Here is a 15369-nt window from a genome sequence, read left to right as displayed (position 1 = left end):
TATTTTCTAATATAGAATTCCATTGCATGCAGCTGCATTTCATGATAGTCTCCTGTGTTTGCAAATTTTATTGAAGGAGAATTCTGATGTTGATGCTGCTGATGACTTTGGAAGGACACCTTTAATTTTAGCATCAATTAATGGTCATTTCAAGACTGTTGGTAATTACAGCTGTAACAGATAATTTGTTGTTTAATCATAATTTACAAACTTTCAAGTAATTTTTATTTATTTATGTTTTGCTCAGTTACTAAGAATGTCACCTGGTATCTATTTACTTTATGATCTGTGGAGTTTTAGATTGAGATTATTTTTATTCTTTACCCTAGAAAAAATTGTTATATATAGATTCTGATTATGAATGACATACAAGTGTTTTAATAGGCTTCAGAATTATTATTATTACTATTATTACGGGCGACTCCAGGGTGTCCTTAGACTCATGGAGGGAGGCCCTAAACATCATGTCCACACAACTATTCGACATTCTCACAGTATCTATCATACCTTGCCTTGAACTCATTCACTGTCATAGCGCCCACAACAGACTCTGGCAGCTTATTCCACTCATTTACCACTCTAAAAGTAAAGAACCCAGCTCTAACACCCTTGCTAACCACACTCTTTCCCAGCTTCCATAGGTGTCCCCTAGTTCTCTCACCACCAGTCCTGATCTCAAAAATATCCTCTGAATTAATCCTATAGAAACTCTTTAGCAATTTGAATGTCTCAATCATATCTCCTCTTTTCCGCCTGTCAACTAATTTCTTCAACCTGTTCTCATAAGGTTCATTCCATAGACCTGCTATCATCTTGGTCACTCGCCTCTGGATCCTCTCCACCTCTTCCCCATCAAGAAGAAACCTAGGTGACCAAATCTGGGCACAATAATCGAGATGAGGTCTTATCAAGGCTCAGTACAGAGGAACAGTAACTTGCTTGTCTCTGCTCATCAAAGTATTTTTCAGCAACCAAGTGATTTGATGAGCTGATTTAGCCACTTTTGCAATGTGTCCCCTAAATTTCATCTCTCTATCCACCAACACTCCCAAGTCCCTGGTCTCATCAATCTCTTGGAGTACAGTTCCACCAATGTGGTATACTGCTGCTAATCTTTCACCTCAAAATGCGAGTTAAATATTGTTTATTTTGATAGCTTCAAAAAGTTGTCAAAATAGACTTCAAAGAGCATCCCAAATTTTCAATAGTTGCTATAATTGGTTTCAAAGTAAAGGGTAAATTCTAAATACATTACCCTGAAATACATAAAATTATAAAGGATTCAGAGATTATATTTGCAATATCAGTACATTTTTAAAATTAAAATCCAATGAAATTATAGTTCTACATAGAAATTATAGCAGAAATAGTAAACCTTTTGTGTTTAATGTTATCTGTTACATAACATTATGCCATGCTACACCAAGTAATATGTTGCTTGTTGAGTATTGGCTTTAAAACCCTTGCTCTGTACTTCCATACATCGTCAGCTTAAAGTCTGACTTAGCCATGTTAAGACTATTTGGTAAATGTTGTGTGCTTTAGTGTTTGCTGTGAATGAAGCTGGAGTTTTTGTCTCGAGCCATTTTGATATGTTTTTCTTTATTGCAATGGCTCACTTCATGGAAAAACCATGGGCTTGTATATTGGGTTGGAAATTTGAACATCATGGGGAATGGTGTTCACCTGGAAATTTGAACATCATCCTAACATAGATAATTTCTGTAACATTGTCACAACAAACATCTGCAGAAAAGAAACAGTAGGTATCATCATGAAAAATAGCAGTAAAATCTTCTTTCAACCTAGGCAGCAATAAAGCCCAGTTTCCTACTCATTATTGTTTCCCAGAAATATTTTCTTGTTAAGAAAAGATTCCAAATTTTTGATGAGAAGAGAGGATTGTTAGATATTCTTGTTGACAGATGAATGATTTTCGCAACAAGTTGAAGCATAAAGCAAGAAGAGGAGGGTTATGAACAATTTACTTAATGTCATTGCTTACACAAATACCTCAGTTTCTTTCCAGTTTGGTGAGCAGAATTAAAATCAAGGTGCTCGTTTGGGTTATTTATTAACACATTCATTCTGGACACTGTACAAATTGTATTGTCATGTATTCACTGCAATACAGACTACAATTTTACAATACCTTCTTTGTTTGGGGGCATGGCAGGAGGAGTATTGCTTCATTGTAAAATGTGTGTTGTACAATACCCTCTTTTTTGGGGGATTGGGGGGGGGGGAGTGTTGCATCATTGTAAAACTTTTATTGCACAATTTGTAAAATACCCTAAACATTTATTTCAAAATAACAGATAAGGGAAATTTTTCCTGAGAATTTTTCATTACTTCACATCTATTCTTTCTGTTAGACCCCATAGAAGAAGATAATAGTTTTTGGATTTTATTTCCAGGAAGTTCATGAAAAGCCTGGTTAATTCTGAAAGCAAAGTTCATCTTGTTTTCGGAAATCATCCAAGGTTAGAAAGGAGAAATAAAGAATTGTGAAGCTTTATGAGTATAGCTTAGTCAGTATAGACAAAGACCTGGGTTCGATTCCTGTCGGTGACCTGAGGAACCTTTATCTGGTCTCTTTCGATTAAAGGTGAGTTAGCCATCTCATACAGAGGTAGGGGGTTATTCGTTCCCCAGAACAGGCAAACTGGCCCTGTGAACACACATAGATTACAGCCATGAATATGTCCCAGCCATATGCTGGTCCCAAGCTCATAAAAAAATTGGAGGGTTAGGGAAAGCAATGGTGAACTACCCTGTAAAAATCTCACCAGGAATATTTTATGGGCAATGTCTACAAAGTCACCTACGGTTGGAAACAACTGAAAGGGAAAACCAGAAAGCTTTATGATAAATCTGCATTTTTAAACCCGGTGATGCATCCAGTGATTTCATTTTGAAGGTTGAAGTGTGAAACTTTCTTCAATAAATTATATCAAATTATCTTATTATTTATTGAAAAGGACAATGACTGTGGTTTTTAATATATAATAGTTGATGAATATTAAAAATCACTTAGTAGTTATAATTGTGTACAAATATATTTCCCTACCTATTTCCCAGTGAAGTGAGTTTCTGCTTGACCACAAATGTCAAAATTATGCTTAACTACAATATTTTCAATTGATGGTTAGTTTTCTTAGTGCAATTTAACAGTACTATTTGAAAAGGCTAAATTATAAATTATATCTTGGATCTCACTAATTCTAAATTTTATGTTGTCTTCTTAGTGCTAAATAAAACTTATGTTGGATGTTTAATGTAAAGAAACAACACAAGGAATGAATTAAATAATAATCTAATATTTGAGTATTTCACTAGAAACATTTTTTCAGGGGAGGAGGAGGATGGGAATAAAATATAAACTGTAACGAGCACACAAGCAAAAACAAAATAATGTGAAACTTTACTTTCTTGATTGACTGAACTCTAGCTAGGGAGGTTGTAGTTTAAGATGACTAAAAACTATTGTTTCCAATATTTTAGGAGTTTAACACATCTTATTGAAATTTGGGGAAGCTGCATGTTATTAAAAAAAGAGTGCTTCTCGCATTTGAACTTTCCAATGAAGCATAGTCATTTTTCATCCTTTTGATTCTGTGTGTAGTGCTCAAGACATGACTATGGACTTGACTGTCCAGTCATGATAAGCACCTGTGGAAAACACTTTTTTTTTTATGTTTTTCAAGTGGATGTTGGCTGATCTTCCAATCTGTCCATAGTATGCCAACTTGCAACTACCCTATATACACCATGGAGTAAGAAAGGAAGGTATTGTTCCTGAAGGGTATACATACGAGCACACGATTTCAAGTAGAGTTTTGAAGGCAGTGCAGGGATTTTTTCTTAATTCTGGTTATATGTACCTTGGCCATAGGAAATATTGATAAGGTTATATAATGGAGAAGATTTTTTTAGTCAAAAAAAATAGGTATCAGTACTCATTCTTTGCTAGTAGGAAAAAATTTAAACTTAAAACGGTATGAAAAAATGACAAATATTAGTATATTAGTGATATTGCTTTTTTTTTTTTTATTGTGATTGTTTTTGGAATAAGAACCACAAATTATTTATAAATTTTTTGTACAAATATATAAAAAATAAGTAAAATGTATTTAATCTAAATATATATAAAAGCTTAATTGTAGCACTAAATACAATATAATGAGCTAATAACTGATTTCAGAATAATATATAATCATCAGTTTCATGATATGTACCCACAAGGGGTGACTATTATGACAGCACTACATGATTAAGTGATTACGTTTGCTTGATATCCTATCAGTAATTTTCCTCCAAATTTGTCTAATATTTGTCAGTGTGCGGATATTTTTATATTTAATATTTCATTCTTCTATGGCACTTCTGACTGAATCGATCCACCTAGACCTTGGTCTTCCTCTGGATCCTTTTTCTTGCCATCTTGGCATTAAACTGTTTTGCCAACTTTCATCTGCCATTCTGTTTTAAGAGAACCATACCATCTTAGATTAGCCTTGCTGACATATACTTAATGCAAACAATGTACAAGTTCCTTCTTAATGTCTTCATTTTAAATATGATTCTGTAATCCATCTGATGCCATCTGTTCAGGCACCCATAATCTTTCTCAAAACTCTCATATCTGTGGTCCTTAATCTTTGATTATGTGCTTTATTTCTAACCCAACTATCACATAACTTAAAAGTAGTTTGAGCACTGTCTTGTATACTGCTAGTTTAGTGTTTTGGCTAATTTCTTTTAATTATTAGATTATTCCATATTTTATTCCATATATTGGAATTTTATATGGAATATACATTTTATATTCCATATAAAATTTATGCAACTAGCTTTCCAATATACCATCTTTATTTATTCTATAGTCTATTTCAAAATTTAATTTGCTGTGCCTAAATGCGAGGGTTGTCTGAAAAGTTCTCAGCCTAATAATGAAAAAATGAATTTATTATTATTACATGACACCTTCATGGAATCCAAAGACACTCGTTGAGAGAGGGGACCTACTCTACAACTCTGTCTCCACCACTCAATTCACCAACTACGACGAACTGCAACGCAACTACCATCATCATCATCTACACCAACGCCATCTACCACCGCTAGTAACTTCTCAGACAATCACAAACATCCATGCTCACACAGGATTTGAACCAGCAGCTTTGAACCTCTACTTAGGAAACACAAAGTCTATCAAGACTCATCATGGGAGGTCCCTCTTAAGAAACACAAAGTCTATCATACCACTCCTTAAACTCATTGGCCGTTCTCACTCTCACCACTCTATCAGGCAATGCATTCCATTGCTCAACCACCCTCCATGCAAAGAAACCACTCCTCACCCTCTTGCTCGCAGTTTCCTTTCGTAACTTCCATGGATGGCCCCTTGTCATCACTCCTTCACGCTGTTCAACCAAGCGAAAGAACTCTTCAATGTCATCCCTGTAACCACCTCTCAACATTTTAAAAGTCTCAATCATATCACCTCTCCTTCTATCCACCAAATTCTGCAGTCCACATTTCCTGATTCTCATAACTAACATTATACAGTCCTGAAACCATCTTTGTTATCCACTTTTGTACCCTTTCCACAGTTAATTTATCCCCTTCAAATCCTGGGGAATAAATCTGTGAACAATAGTTTAAGTGTGGTCTGATCAGAGTCTTAGACAATGGAATGATAACTCTTTTATCTCTGCTGGTTAGTATCCTTCTCATTATTGCAGCAATCCTCTGTGTTACCTTCACCACCTTTGCGATATGTCCCCTAAATTTCAGGTTTCTATCAATCATCAACCCCAGATCTCTTGTCTCCCCTTCTTCCTCCAGTATAGCTCCTCCATAGGGTATGCAGCGTCCCATTGATGTGTCCCAAACCTGAAGACCTTACATTTTGCTGCATTAAACCGATACCCTTATTCATTTGCCCATCTGTCTAGCTTATTCAAATCCTCTTGCAGGGCTACCACATCTGCACTATTACTAATAACCCTCCCCAGCTTCACATCATCTGCAAACAGCTGACTATCCCCTTGCAATCCACTGACAATGCCATTGATATAAAGGTTAAACAGTATAGGTTCCAGTACTGAACCTTGTGGGACCCCACTTGTAACCCTCTGCCTCCTTGAAACTGCCCCACCATACACAATTCTTTGATACCTATCGGACAGCCAATCCTGAATCCAGTTGACCAATCTGACATCCAGACCCATGTGTTGCAACTTAAATATCAGCTTATCATGTGGCACCCTGTCAAATGTCTTTACTAAATCCAAGAAAATGGCAGTATACGCCTTTCCCTCATCTACTGTGCTTGTAACTTTATTATAAAAGGCTAGCATATTACTAAAAACAAGGCACCCCTTCACAAATCCATGTTGACTCGCACTCCTTCATCTGCCCAATGCTGTATACGGTCCCTCACTAATTTCTCCAAGATCTTAACAGTTACTGATGACACACAAACTGGCCTATAATTAGACACTTCCAGTCTGCTACCACCCTTATGCAATGGCACTATCTTACCTTCCTTCCATTCCCCGGTCCCCTTTCCCATAGCCAGACTTTCATTAAAAAAGCCAGTCAAAGGAGCTGTCAGTTCTTTAGCACATTCTCTCAAAACTCATGGTGAAATACCATCCAGTTCCATCCAGAGTGCTCAGTATCTGGAACACACTCTCCTCCTGCACCTCTAGACCTCGAACCTTCACTAATGCTTTGCACTTGTGCAAGGCATTAGTAAACGCATAGCAAAAGTAAAAATGCTTAGCCTTTGCACATGTGCAAAGCATTAGTGAATGCATAGCAAAATTTTTAAAACCACTAAATATTTTTGTTGCCTTTCGACCTTTCAGAAAAATCTCCACCTTTCTCATTTCTCCTAAGGACAAGCCCTCTACATCTTAATTATCCAGCTACCAGATTCCTTGCTCTTGTGGATTATCTTATTTCGGACAAACAGGAAAATCTGCCTCTATTCTGCTAGAAGACCAGTCTTATATTCAATACCTTGAACCTGAACAGCCCAGACTTGCAGAACATGTCATCATCACTAGACATAGAGTTCATTGGAACAAGAAAAGAGTCCTTCACAAAAGTTGGTTCCTAATGGAACGGCTTTATAAAGAAACATGTGAAACTTTACTTCACCCTCCTAACTTAAACAGATGGTTTACATCTATCCTCTTTATGTGAGATAGTACTTTAAAAATCAGCTAATCTTTCTTGAACTTTTTATTATATATCATCATCATCATCATTTAGGCCTAATGCGGCCTGTTCTGGCTTTAGAAGTCATTGTTTAAGAAGACTTCCTGGTTTTCATTTTCCTAATGGCTTGTACTTTAAGGCTTGTTTTGGTAATCTTTCTGTTATCATTCATGTTTTTAAATTTTTTTCTATTGCTGGTCCTTGGTTTAATTCTTTCATAATTTGTTCGTTTCCTTTGTGATCAAATAAGGTATACTTTGCAGTTTTTCTCATAAACTTCATTTCTGCTGTTATTAATCTTTGTTTGTCTTTTTGTTTTATTGTCCAGATTTCGCTTCCGTACATTAAGACTGGTAGGGCTAATGTATTGAATACTTTTAGTCTGGTTTGTTTTTGAACTAGGTTTGGTTTAAATATAGAGTTAATTACACCTGTTATTTTTAAATAGTTTGCAATTTTTATGTTTATATGTTTTTCATTTTCATATGTGATCATACATCCTAGGTAGTTAAATGAATTCACCTGTTCTAAGATCTTGTTATCTATTACTATTTTAGTTCTTGCTGGATCTTGTCCTTTAAAGGCCATAGTTTTTGATTTTTCTGTTGATATTATCATACCATAACCTTTGGATATCTCATTTAGATGTAAAATAGCTTTCTGTAGTTTATCTTCAGAATTTGTAATTATTATTTGGTCGTCGGCAAAAAGGAGAGTGTTTAAGTTCACTGTAGGAGAAAGTTTAATTCCTTGATGTAAATTTTTATTCCATTTTATTATTATTTCATTTAAGTAGACATTAAAAAGAGTTGCTAAGAGGGTATATCGCTGTTGGACCCCTTTGTTTATCTCTCGTATATGATAACTCATGATTTAAACTTATTTGTATTTGATTATTTTTATATATACTTGTGATAGCTTTTAGGATATTATTTGGTATTTATCTTTCTTTTAATATGTTAAATAATATGTTTCTTTTAACTTTGTCAAATGCCTTTTCAAAGTCAATAAATGCAGTATGTGTTTCTAAATTGTATTCTCTTCTTTTCTCTATTATTAATTTTAGGCAAAAGGGCGGGTCTATACATGATCGTCCTTTTCTACCAATATATATATATATATATATGTGTGTGTATTTTTTTTTTTATTTAGGAAATTTATTGACCTTTTTGGTTATCTTATATTAGCTACTTAGGTGGTGCCTTTTGGAATTGTCAGTTATTGTTTAATTAGTTTTATAAATGTACTGAAGATGCCTGTGATACTCAGGCAAAAATTATACTAATAAATAATATTTTACATGAGTTAATTCTGTTATATAATTTTTAATTCATATGTCTACTCATGGTATTTCCTTATTAAAACAATAGGAGATAATTATTCTTATTTTTAGAGGAACCTGGGGCATAGTATAATTATTAAGACCAACACGTAAGTCCCCAGTAATAAACTTTAATTAATAAATAAGGTAGATATTTCATACTAAAACTAATAGTACATCTTCAGCGTTACAAACAGATAGGAATAGAATACAAGTAACGAACATTCGGTGGATCACCTATTAAAATACAATATTATCGCAAGCTAGGAAATGAAAGAAATTAATAAATAATTAATATTTAAGATAATTAGTTTTTTAGTTTTTTAATGATTACATAAAATAAAAGTCTCCCAGATCTTTGAGAGAGAGAGAGAGGCAATCATTTCGATTTAAATTCGGTTGGTGTAAAAAAGCTTCACAACTTTCTTTAAAGAGGCGTTTATATTTGAATCTGCTTCTATGAAGGAGAATTGCTTTATCCCACTGGATATTATGGGTAGTGGTAATACTGTGTTGTGCTAGACCAGACTTTTGAGGTTTGTTGTAAGATCTAGGCGACTTTTATTTTATGTAATCATTAAAAAACTAAAAAACTAATTATCTTAAATATTAATTATTTATTAATTTCTTTCATTTCCTAGCTCGCGACAACATTGTATTTTAATAGGTGATCCACCGAATGTTCGTTACTTGTATTCTATTCCTATCTGTTTGTAACGCTGAAGCTGTACTATTAGTTTTAGTACGAAATATCTACCTTATTTATTAATTAAAGTTATTACTGTGGACTTGCGTGTTGTTCTTAATAATAGATGATAATGAAAAGTATTTCACTGAGCAAACCTTTTTTTTTTAACAGTGTAAGTTGTCTACTTTTGGACAGCAAGGTTCCACTAAAGTGCAAACTTTAGAGAATAAATTTTGAAAGTTTGAAATGAAAATTGAGGAGAAGAGACCAGAGAAGATCATGGAAAAGGTGGGGAGACCAAATGCAAGAAGATCTAAACAACAACAACAAAAACAAAAAAAAAACCTTAATGAACGTGGAAATTTGATCTGCCTGGCCTGAAAAAGTATTCGAACAGTTATCGCTAAAGAAGAAGTGTAGAAATTTGACAGAAAGTAGAGTTGGGGGGGGGGGTAGTGCATTTGAAGTTATCTCTCTTGTGTGAGATGAAAGATACAGTTAGTTGCTTCCATGGTTTACGAGAGAAAAGAAGATGTGGATAACATGGATTAGCAAATTAGCTCAGTAGGCAGAGGTTAATAATCATTGGAGACGTTAATCATAGAGACGTAGATTAGAAGAGAAAAAGCACATGTGAAGAAGGAAATAGAATTTATGCAGTTACTGAGAGATAATTACTTAATATGGCATGTAATGGTAGGACCTTGGGTTTGAGTATGTTTATTTGTGTAATAACATCAGAGAATTTGTTCACATCCAAAGTAACAACTTTCAAGTGGGGAGAATTAACGTGCCATTTTGTCCTGGGAGGAGGCTAATATATGGAATTTTTAATTAAGAAGAGTATATGTGGAACTATAAAGCTGTTGATTATGAGAAACTCTTGAAATTTGGAGTACCATGGCTTAAGAAACTGCAAGGGAATAATAGTGCATGAGAAATTTCATGGAGTATTTATGGAAAGCAGTATCAGATTCCATATCATGAGCAATACAAAGCACGAAGTAGAAGAAGAATGATGAGCATGGTGAGGAAGGTAAAAAACTCAGATTTTAAGCAAAAATTAGCTGTAAGAGGAAGAATGATTATGGATGTTGTGGATGATTCTAAGGACTGCTGATTTATGGGAAGTGAAAAAAGTATCAGAAATAGTTGAATTACTTAGTGAAGCGCATATCATGCAGGTGGAGATGATGCAGTGACTAATAATGACAGGGATTGAGATGAGAATAAATGTAGATGAATTTTGAAGTGTTTAGGATATTAAGAAATCTCAGTGTGAGTATAGCCATGGGATTGTATTATGAGAAAGAGCAGAAGAAATTGCAATTCCCCTACAGATGCAACTGTAATATCTTTACCACCTATTTAAATATAATAAATTAAAAACTTAGCTGTACTTATTATGGATTGCAGTTTGTGTGTGTGTGTATTGGAAGAAATGCATTCTTCTTTGAGATAGAATGCATGTTCTAAGATGAATGTTTAGTGGATTAAGTTTTTGAATGCAGTTGGCTTTTTTAGGAAAGTTCTTGATATTCCACTTTATTTTTTGTAGTAGCATTGTTTGCCATGATATTTGTAGATCATTAAGGATGCTGTGTAGATTATAGAAAGATATAAATTTTGTGATTTGTATACTTATTTGTTTACTGTATTAAAATTCAGGCATTGTTATTTAGAACAATGTATCGATATTTTATACATATTTTTAAAATTTAAAATTTCTTTGTACCCCTTTTGTTGTTTATCATTAGAAGTTAAAAGTGAGTTATTGGATACTTTATTTCAATAAGTATGAATTAATGATGAGAACATGCGAAGATTATTCAGTATGTTTTTTTTTTTTTTTTTTTTCACTTCCAGAATTGTTATTAGAACATGGAGCTAATTCATGGCACCAAGATAAACTGGGGAACACCGCTCTTCATCATGCATGTTTAAAGGTAATTACACTCAGATCTAGTTAAAAGGAATTTTTTAATTCATTGTGTTTCCTTTCCACACACACAATGGGCTTTTAAAATGCATGCAAATTAAGACAAAATATTCACAAATTCACAAAATTAACTACCTTATCAATTAATAAATCTGCTTACACAAGCTTCTTCTTCCTAACATGGATTTTAGGCCAAGTGGCCTGTTCTGGTTTCACCATTTCTTTCTTGGTCTTCTGATTCTTCCTTTTCCACTTGTTTTGTATTTGTATAATATTTTTGGTAGTCTGCTGTTGTCCATTCGATTTAAATGTTCTAGCCATTTTTGTTTATACTGTCTTATGTAGTAATTAATTGGTTTTATTTTCAGGAGTTGTAAGATTTCTTCATTTGTTTTATGGTCCCACTTGGTATATCAGCTGTTTTTCTGAGGAACCTTCATTTCTGCTGTTTGAATTCGTTTTTCATCTTTCCTTTTCATTGTCCATGTTTTGCTTCCGTATAGTTTTCCGTATAGAGTTGGTTTTAACAAGACATTATATAGTTTGATTCTAGTGTGTTTTTGTACTAGGGATGGCTTAAATATATTATTTATTATGCCAGTTACGTGATATTTGGTGTCTGTGTCTTTTTCTTCTTCGTATGATAGATCATACCCCCAAGTATCTGAAAGTATTTACTTGTTCTATTATTTTATTATCTATCACTATTTTACTTCTTATTGGGTTTTCATCTTCCATCTCCTTTGAATGCCATTATTTTTGTTTTTTCTTTAGATATTTTCATATTATATTGTTTTGTGATATCATTTAATGATCTTTGTAAATCATCTTCTGATGTTATTATTATTATTTTACACCTCCGGGGAGTCGAAAGACTCATCGAGGGAGACTGTGCCAACAGCATCGAACGATTGGACCCATTCCAACTACTAACCGCGCTCAAACTTACTTAATTGAGCCATTAGTAGCAGAGGCTCTACCCATCGACCAACCTTTGCCGGCATCTGCAAATAATAGTGTATCTATCTTCATTTGTGGGGTTATTTGTATATCAAATGGGTTATACTGTTTCCAGATTGCTATAATTTTATTTATATATATAATATATATATATATATATATTGAAAATCAGAGGTGAGAGGGTACATTCTGGTTGTACTCCTCTTGCTATATCTTTCCATTCTGAGATGTGTTCTAATTTAACTGCTATTTTATATCCTGTATATAATATTTCTTGAATGGATTGTAAAAGTTGGTTTGGCATGTTTAAATCGGTTAATATTATAAACAATTTTTGTCTACTAATTTTTTCAGTCTTTTTCATAATCATTAAAGGCCACATGTGTTTCTTTTTGAAATTCTCTTCTCTTTTCTATTAATAATTTTAAAGTAAAAATTGGATCTATGCAGGATCGGCCTTTTCAGAAACCATTTTGTTCTTATAGTAGTTTGTCCTCTACAACCCTGCTTAGTTTCTCTTTTAATATTTCCTGCATATATTTTATATCCTATATTCAGCAGACTAATTCCCCTATGGTGGTTATTGCAATCGTCTTTATTTCCTTTTTTTATAGATTGGGATAACCAGTGCTTTTTTCCAAGAGTTGGGAGTTTTTCCAGACATCCAAACCATATTAAAAAATTTCAGAAGTCTTTCATTAAATTTTTCACCTGCATTTTTTGTATAGTCCTATATTTATATTGTCTTCTGGTGTTTTCCTATTGTCATTTTCTTTATTATATTTTTCAGTTCTAACATTGTGATAATTTCTGTTAGGTCATTCTTTGTCTTATAAAATTTTATTTCATTGTTCTCATCTGTCCAGAGATTTTGGAAATAGGTCACCCATTTTTCTAAATCTATTGTTATTGTTTGTATTTTTATCTTTTCTTTTATTTCTTTATTCATGTATTTGATTACTTTATAGGTTTTGGGTTGTGGCTTAAATAAATCTTTTTCTGGTTCTGTTACGAAATTGTTCCAGCACTCTATGTTTTTTCCTTACTTTCGTTTTGCAAAGTATAAAAGAAATCGTATTATTTCTTTTATACTTTGCTTCTATTGTTTTGGAATTTAGCCATTTCTGGTAACTGTCCTTTTTTTTTTTTTTAATTTTTTTATTATATTTTCTGTTTCTTTATTCCAGTCTCGTAGTCCTCTTTTTTTAATCCATTTGTGCTTTATTCCTAAGGTTTCTGTTGCTGCTCTTGTGAGAATTTGTTTCAAATTTTTCCATTCATCGTCTGTGTCACTTGATCCATGTGTAGTTTCTGTTTTTAAGTTTGTGCATTTTTGATATTGTTGTCTAACTTGGGGATCCTGTAATGAAATTTTGTAGCTTGCTTGGTAAGAATTTTCAATTTTATGTGTTTTTAGCCACTTTGGTTTAAATTGATTTTTGCTGATACCATATAATGATCAGAGTTTAATTCAAAGCATCGATATGCTCTTACGTCTAAAATTAACTCTGCTAATTTAAAATTTACGATAAAAGTCAATTACTGATTTGTGTCCTCTGGCTGACCAAGTATATTTATGTTTCCTTGTGTTTAAACACTGAATTCATTATTCTTATATTATTGTAAATGACAAAATCATGCACTCTGCCACCATTTTGATTATATGTATCTTCGCCAAATTTACCTATGTTTGTTTTGTATTTTTTGTTTCCTATTCTGGCATTTAAATCTCCTGCTAGTAGTAAATAGTCAGTTTTGCTTGTTTTATCTATGGCATTCTGTAATTCTTTATAAAATATATTACTGTCTTCTTCTTTTCCCTCTTCTGGTGCATATGCACCAATTATTATGTAGCCTAATAAATTTAGTTTAATCCTTTATCCAAGTGTGAGCAAACAAAGTTTGAGCCTGAAAGTATCTTCAGGACTGGGGTAAGGTGGTACAACACCAGGGCAACTCCTTGCAAAGGCGGAGCAAGCTACCAACACTACTATCTCAGTATCTCCTGTAATGCAAAACACATCTCCTTGCAGATATGTCTAATGTTATGCATTAAAGGAAGGGCCACTACCCAGACTAGTTTCGACCTTTATTGAGGTCTCTTCAGTGGGAGCCAGGCCCAAGTGGAGATACCAGGCAGAAGCATTAACAGGTCATCTCTACCTATAGGAGTTGCCAAATGGTGTGCCACCCTTTTTTAATAAATTACTCTGGATTTAGAGAAAGATGTTGAAAGTTTATTTTTCACTTGGTTAGAGTATAATAAATTTAGTTTAATCCTTTATCCAAGTGTGAGCAAGCAAAGTTTGCACCTGAAAGTATCTTCAGGACTGGGGTAAGGTAGCTTGCTCCACCTTTGCAAGGAGTTGTCCTGGTGTTGTACCACCTTACCCCAGTCCTGAAGATACTTTCAGGTGCAAACTTTGTTTGCTCACACTTGGATAAAGGATTAAACTAAATTTATTATACTCTAACCAAGTGAAAAATAAACTTTCAAAAAAAATATTATGTGGCCTCTTAATGCATGAGTCTAATTTCTATTAGTCTTTCATTCAAATAGTTGTAATATACAATATTGTTCTTTAGGGATTTATGTACCATAATCATTATACCTGCTTTTGCTCTTTCTTCTTTTTTTTACCCCACTGTAGATTTGTATATAGTTGTTTGGTTCTTTTGTACTTTTTTGTTTTTCTTTGTTTCTGTTACTATGCATATCTTTATGTTAGCTTGGTTACAGTTGTTTATGAAGTTCTTCTTCTTTGTGTGCAATGCTTCTCACATTCTGTGTTGTGATCTTCATTATATGTTTCCTGAATTGTAGTCTTTTCCCTGATAGTCCATCTGGCTTTTCTTTGCATGAGACTTGAAAGTATTTTGAATTTCTCCAGGGCAAGTTAATAACCTGTCGCTGGGTAAGTCCAGTGGTAGGGCTGCTACCTAGCACCTCTGGACAGGCAGATCTAACAGCATTTACTCTGTTAGGGTGTTAGGGTTATACTGCCCATACTCAGTAACCAGTGCGCCATTTGTACTTTTAGAACAGGATGGACCACGAGAAGGTGGGGTTGACATTTGAGTGGGAAAGGCTATGTATTGTGCTTCACCACCCCTTCCACCCTGCTTACACAATATACAGATTTATTAAGTAGATTCTATTCATTTATTAGAACTGTCTTCCAATGGGTGATGATGATGTATATAATATTATCATATTCAACATTATAC

The 15369-nt window shown here is 33.7% G+C and overlaps 1 protein-coding gene across 1 annotated transcript in view; it reads left to right on the top strand.

Annotated features, from left to right (window-relative positions):
* Window positions 1–15369, top strand: part of LOC150109762 (serine/threonine-protein phosphatase 6 regulatory ankyrin repeat subunit C-like) — a 336489-nt gene that overhangs the window by 297326 nt on the left and 23794 nt on the right. The window contains 2 exon segments of the mRNA XM_090396213.1: window positions 16–161; window positions 11109–11188. Coding sequence (XP_090252339.1) covers window positions 16–161; window positions 11109–11188 — 226 coding nt within the window.

Source organism: Typopeltis vanoorti, chromosome 1 (assembly GCF_054136105.1).
Source record: "Typopeltis vanoorti isolate ZY-2024b chromosome 1, IOZ_Tvanoo_1.0, whole genome shotgun sequence".
Lineage (NCBI taxonomy): Eukaryota > Metazoa > Arthropoda > Arachnida > Uropygi > Thelyphonidae > Typopeltis > Typopeltis vanoorti.
The sequence above is the reverse complement of the archived record's forward strand: the minus strand, read 5'-3'. Positions and strand labels throughout refer to the sequence as shown.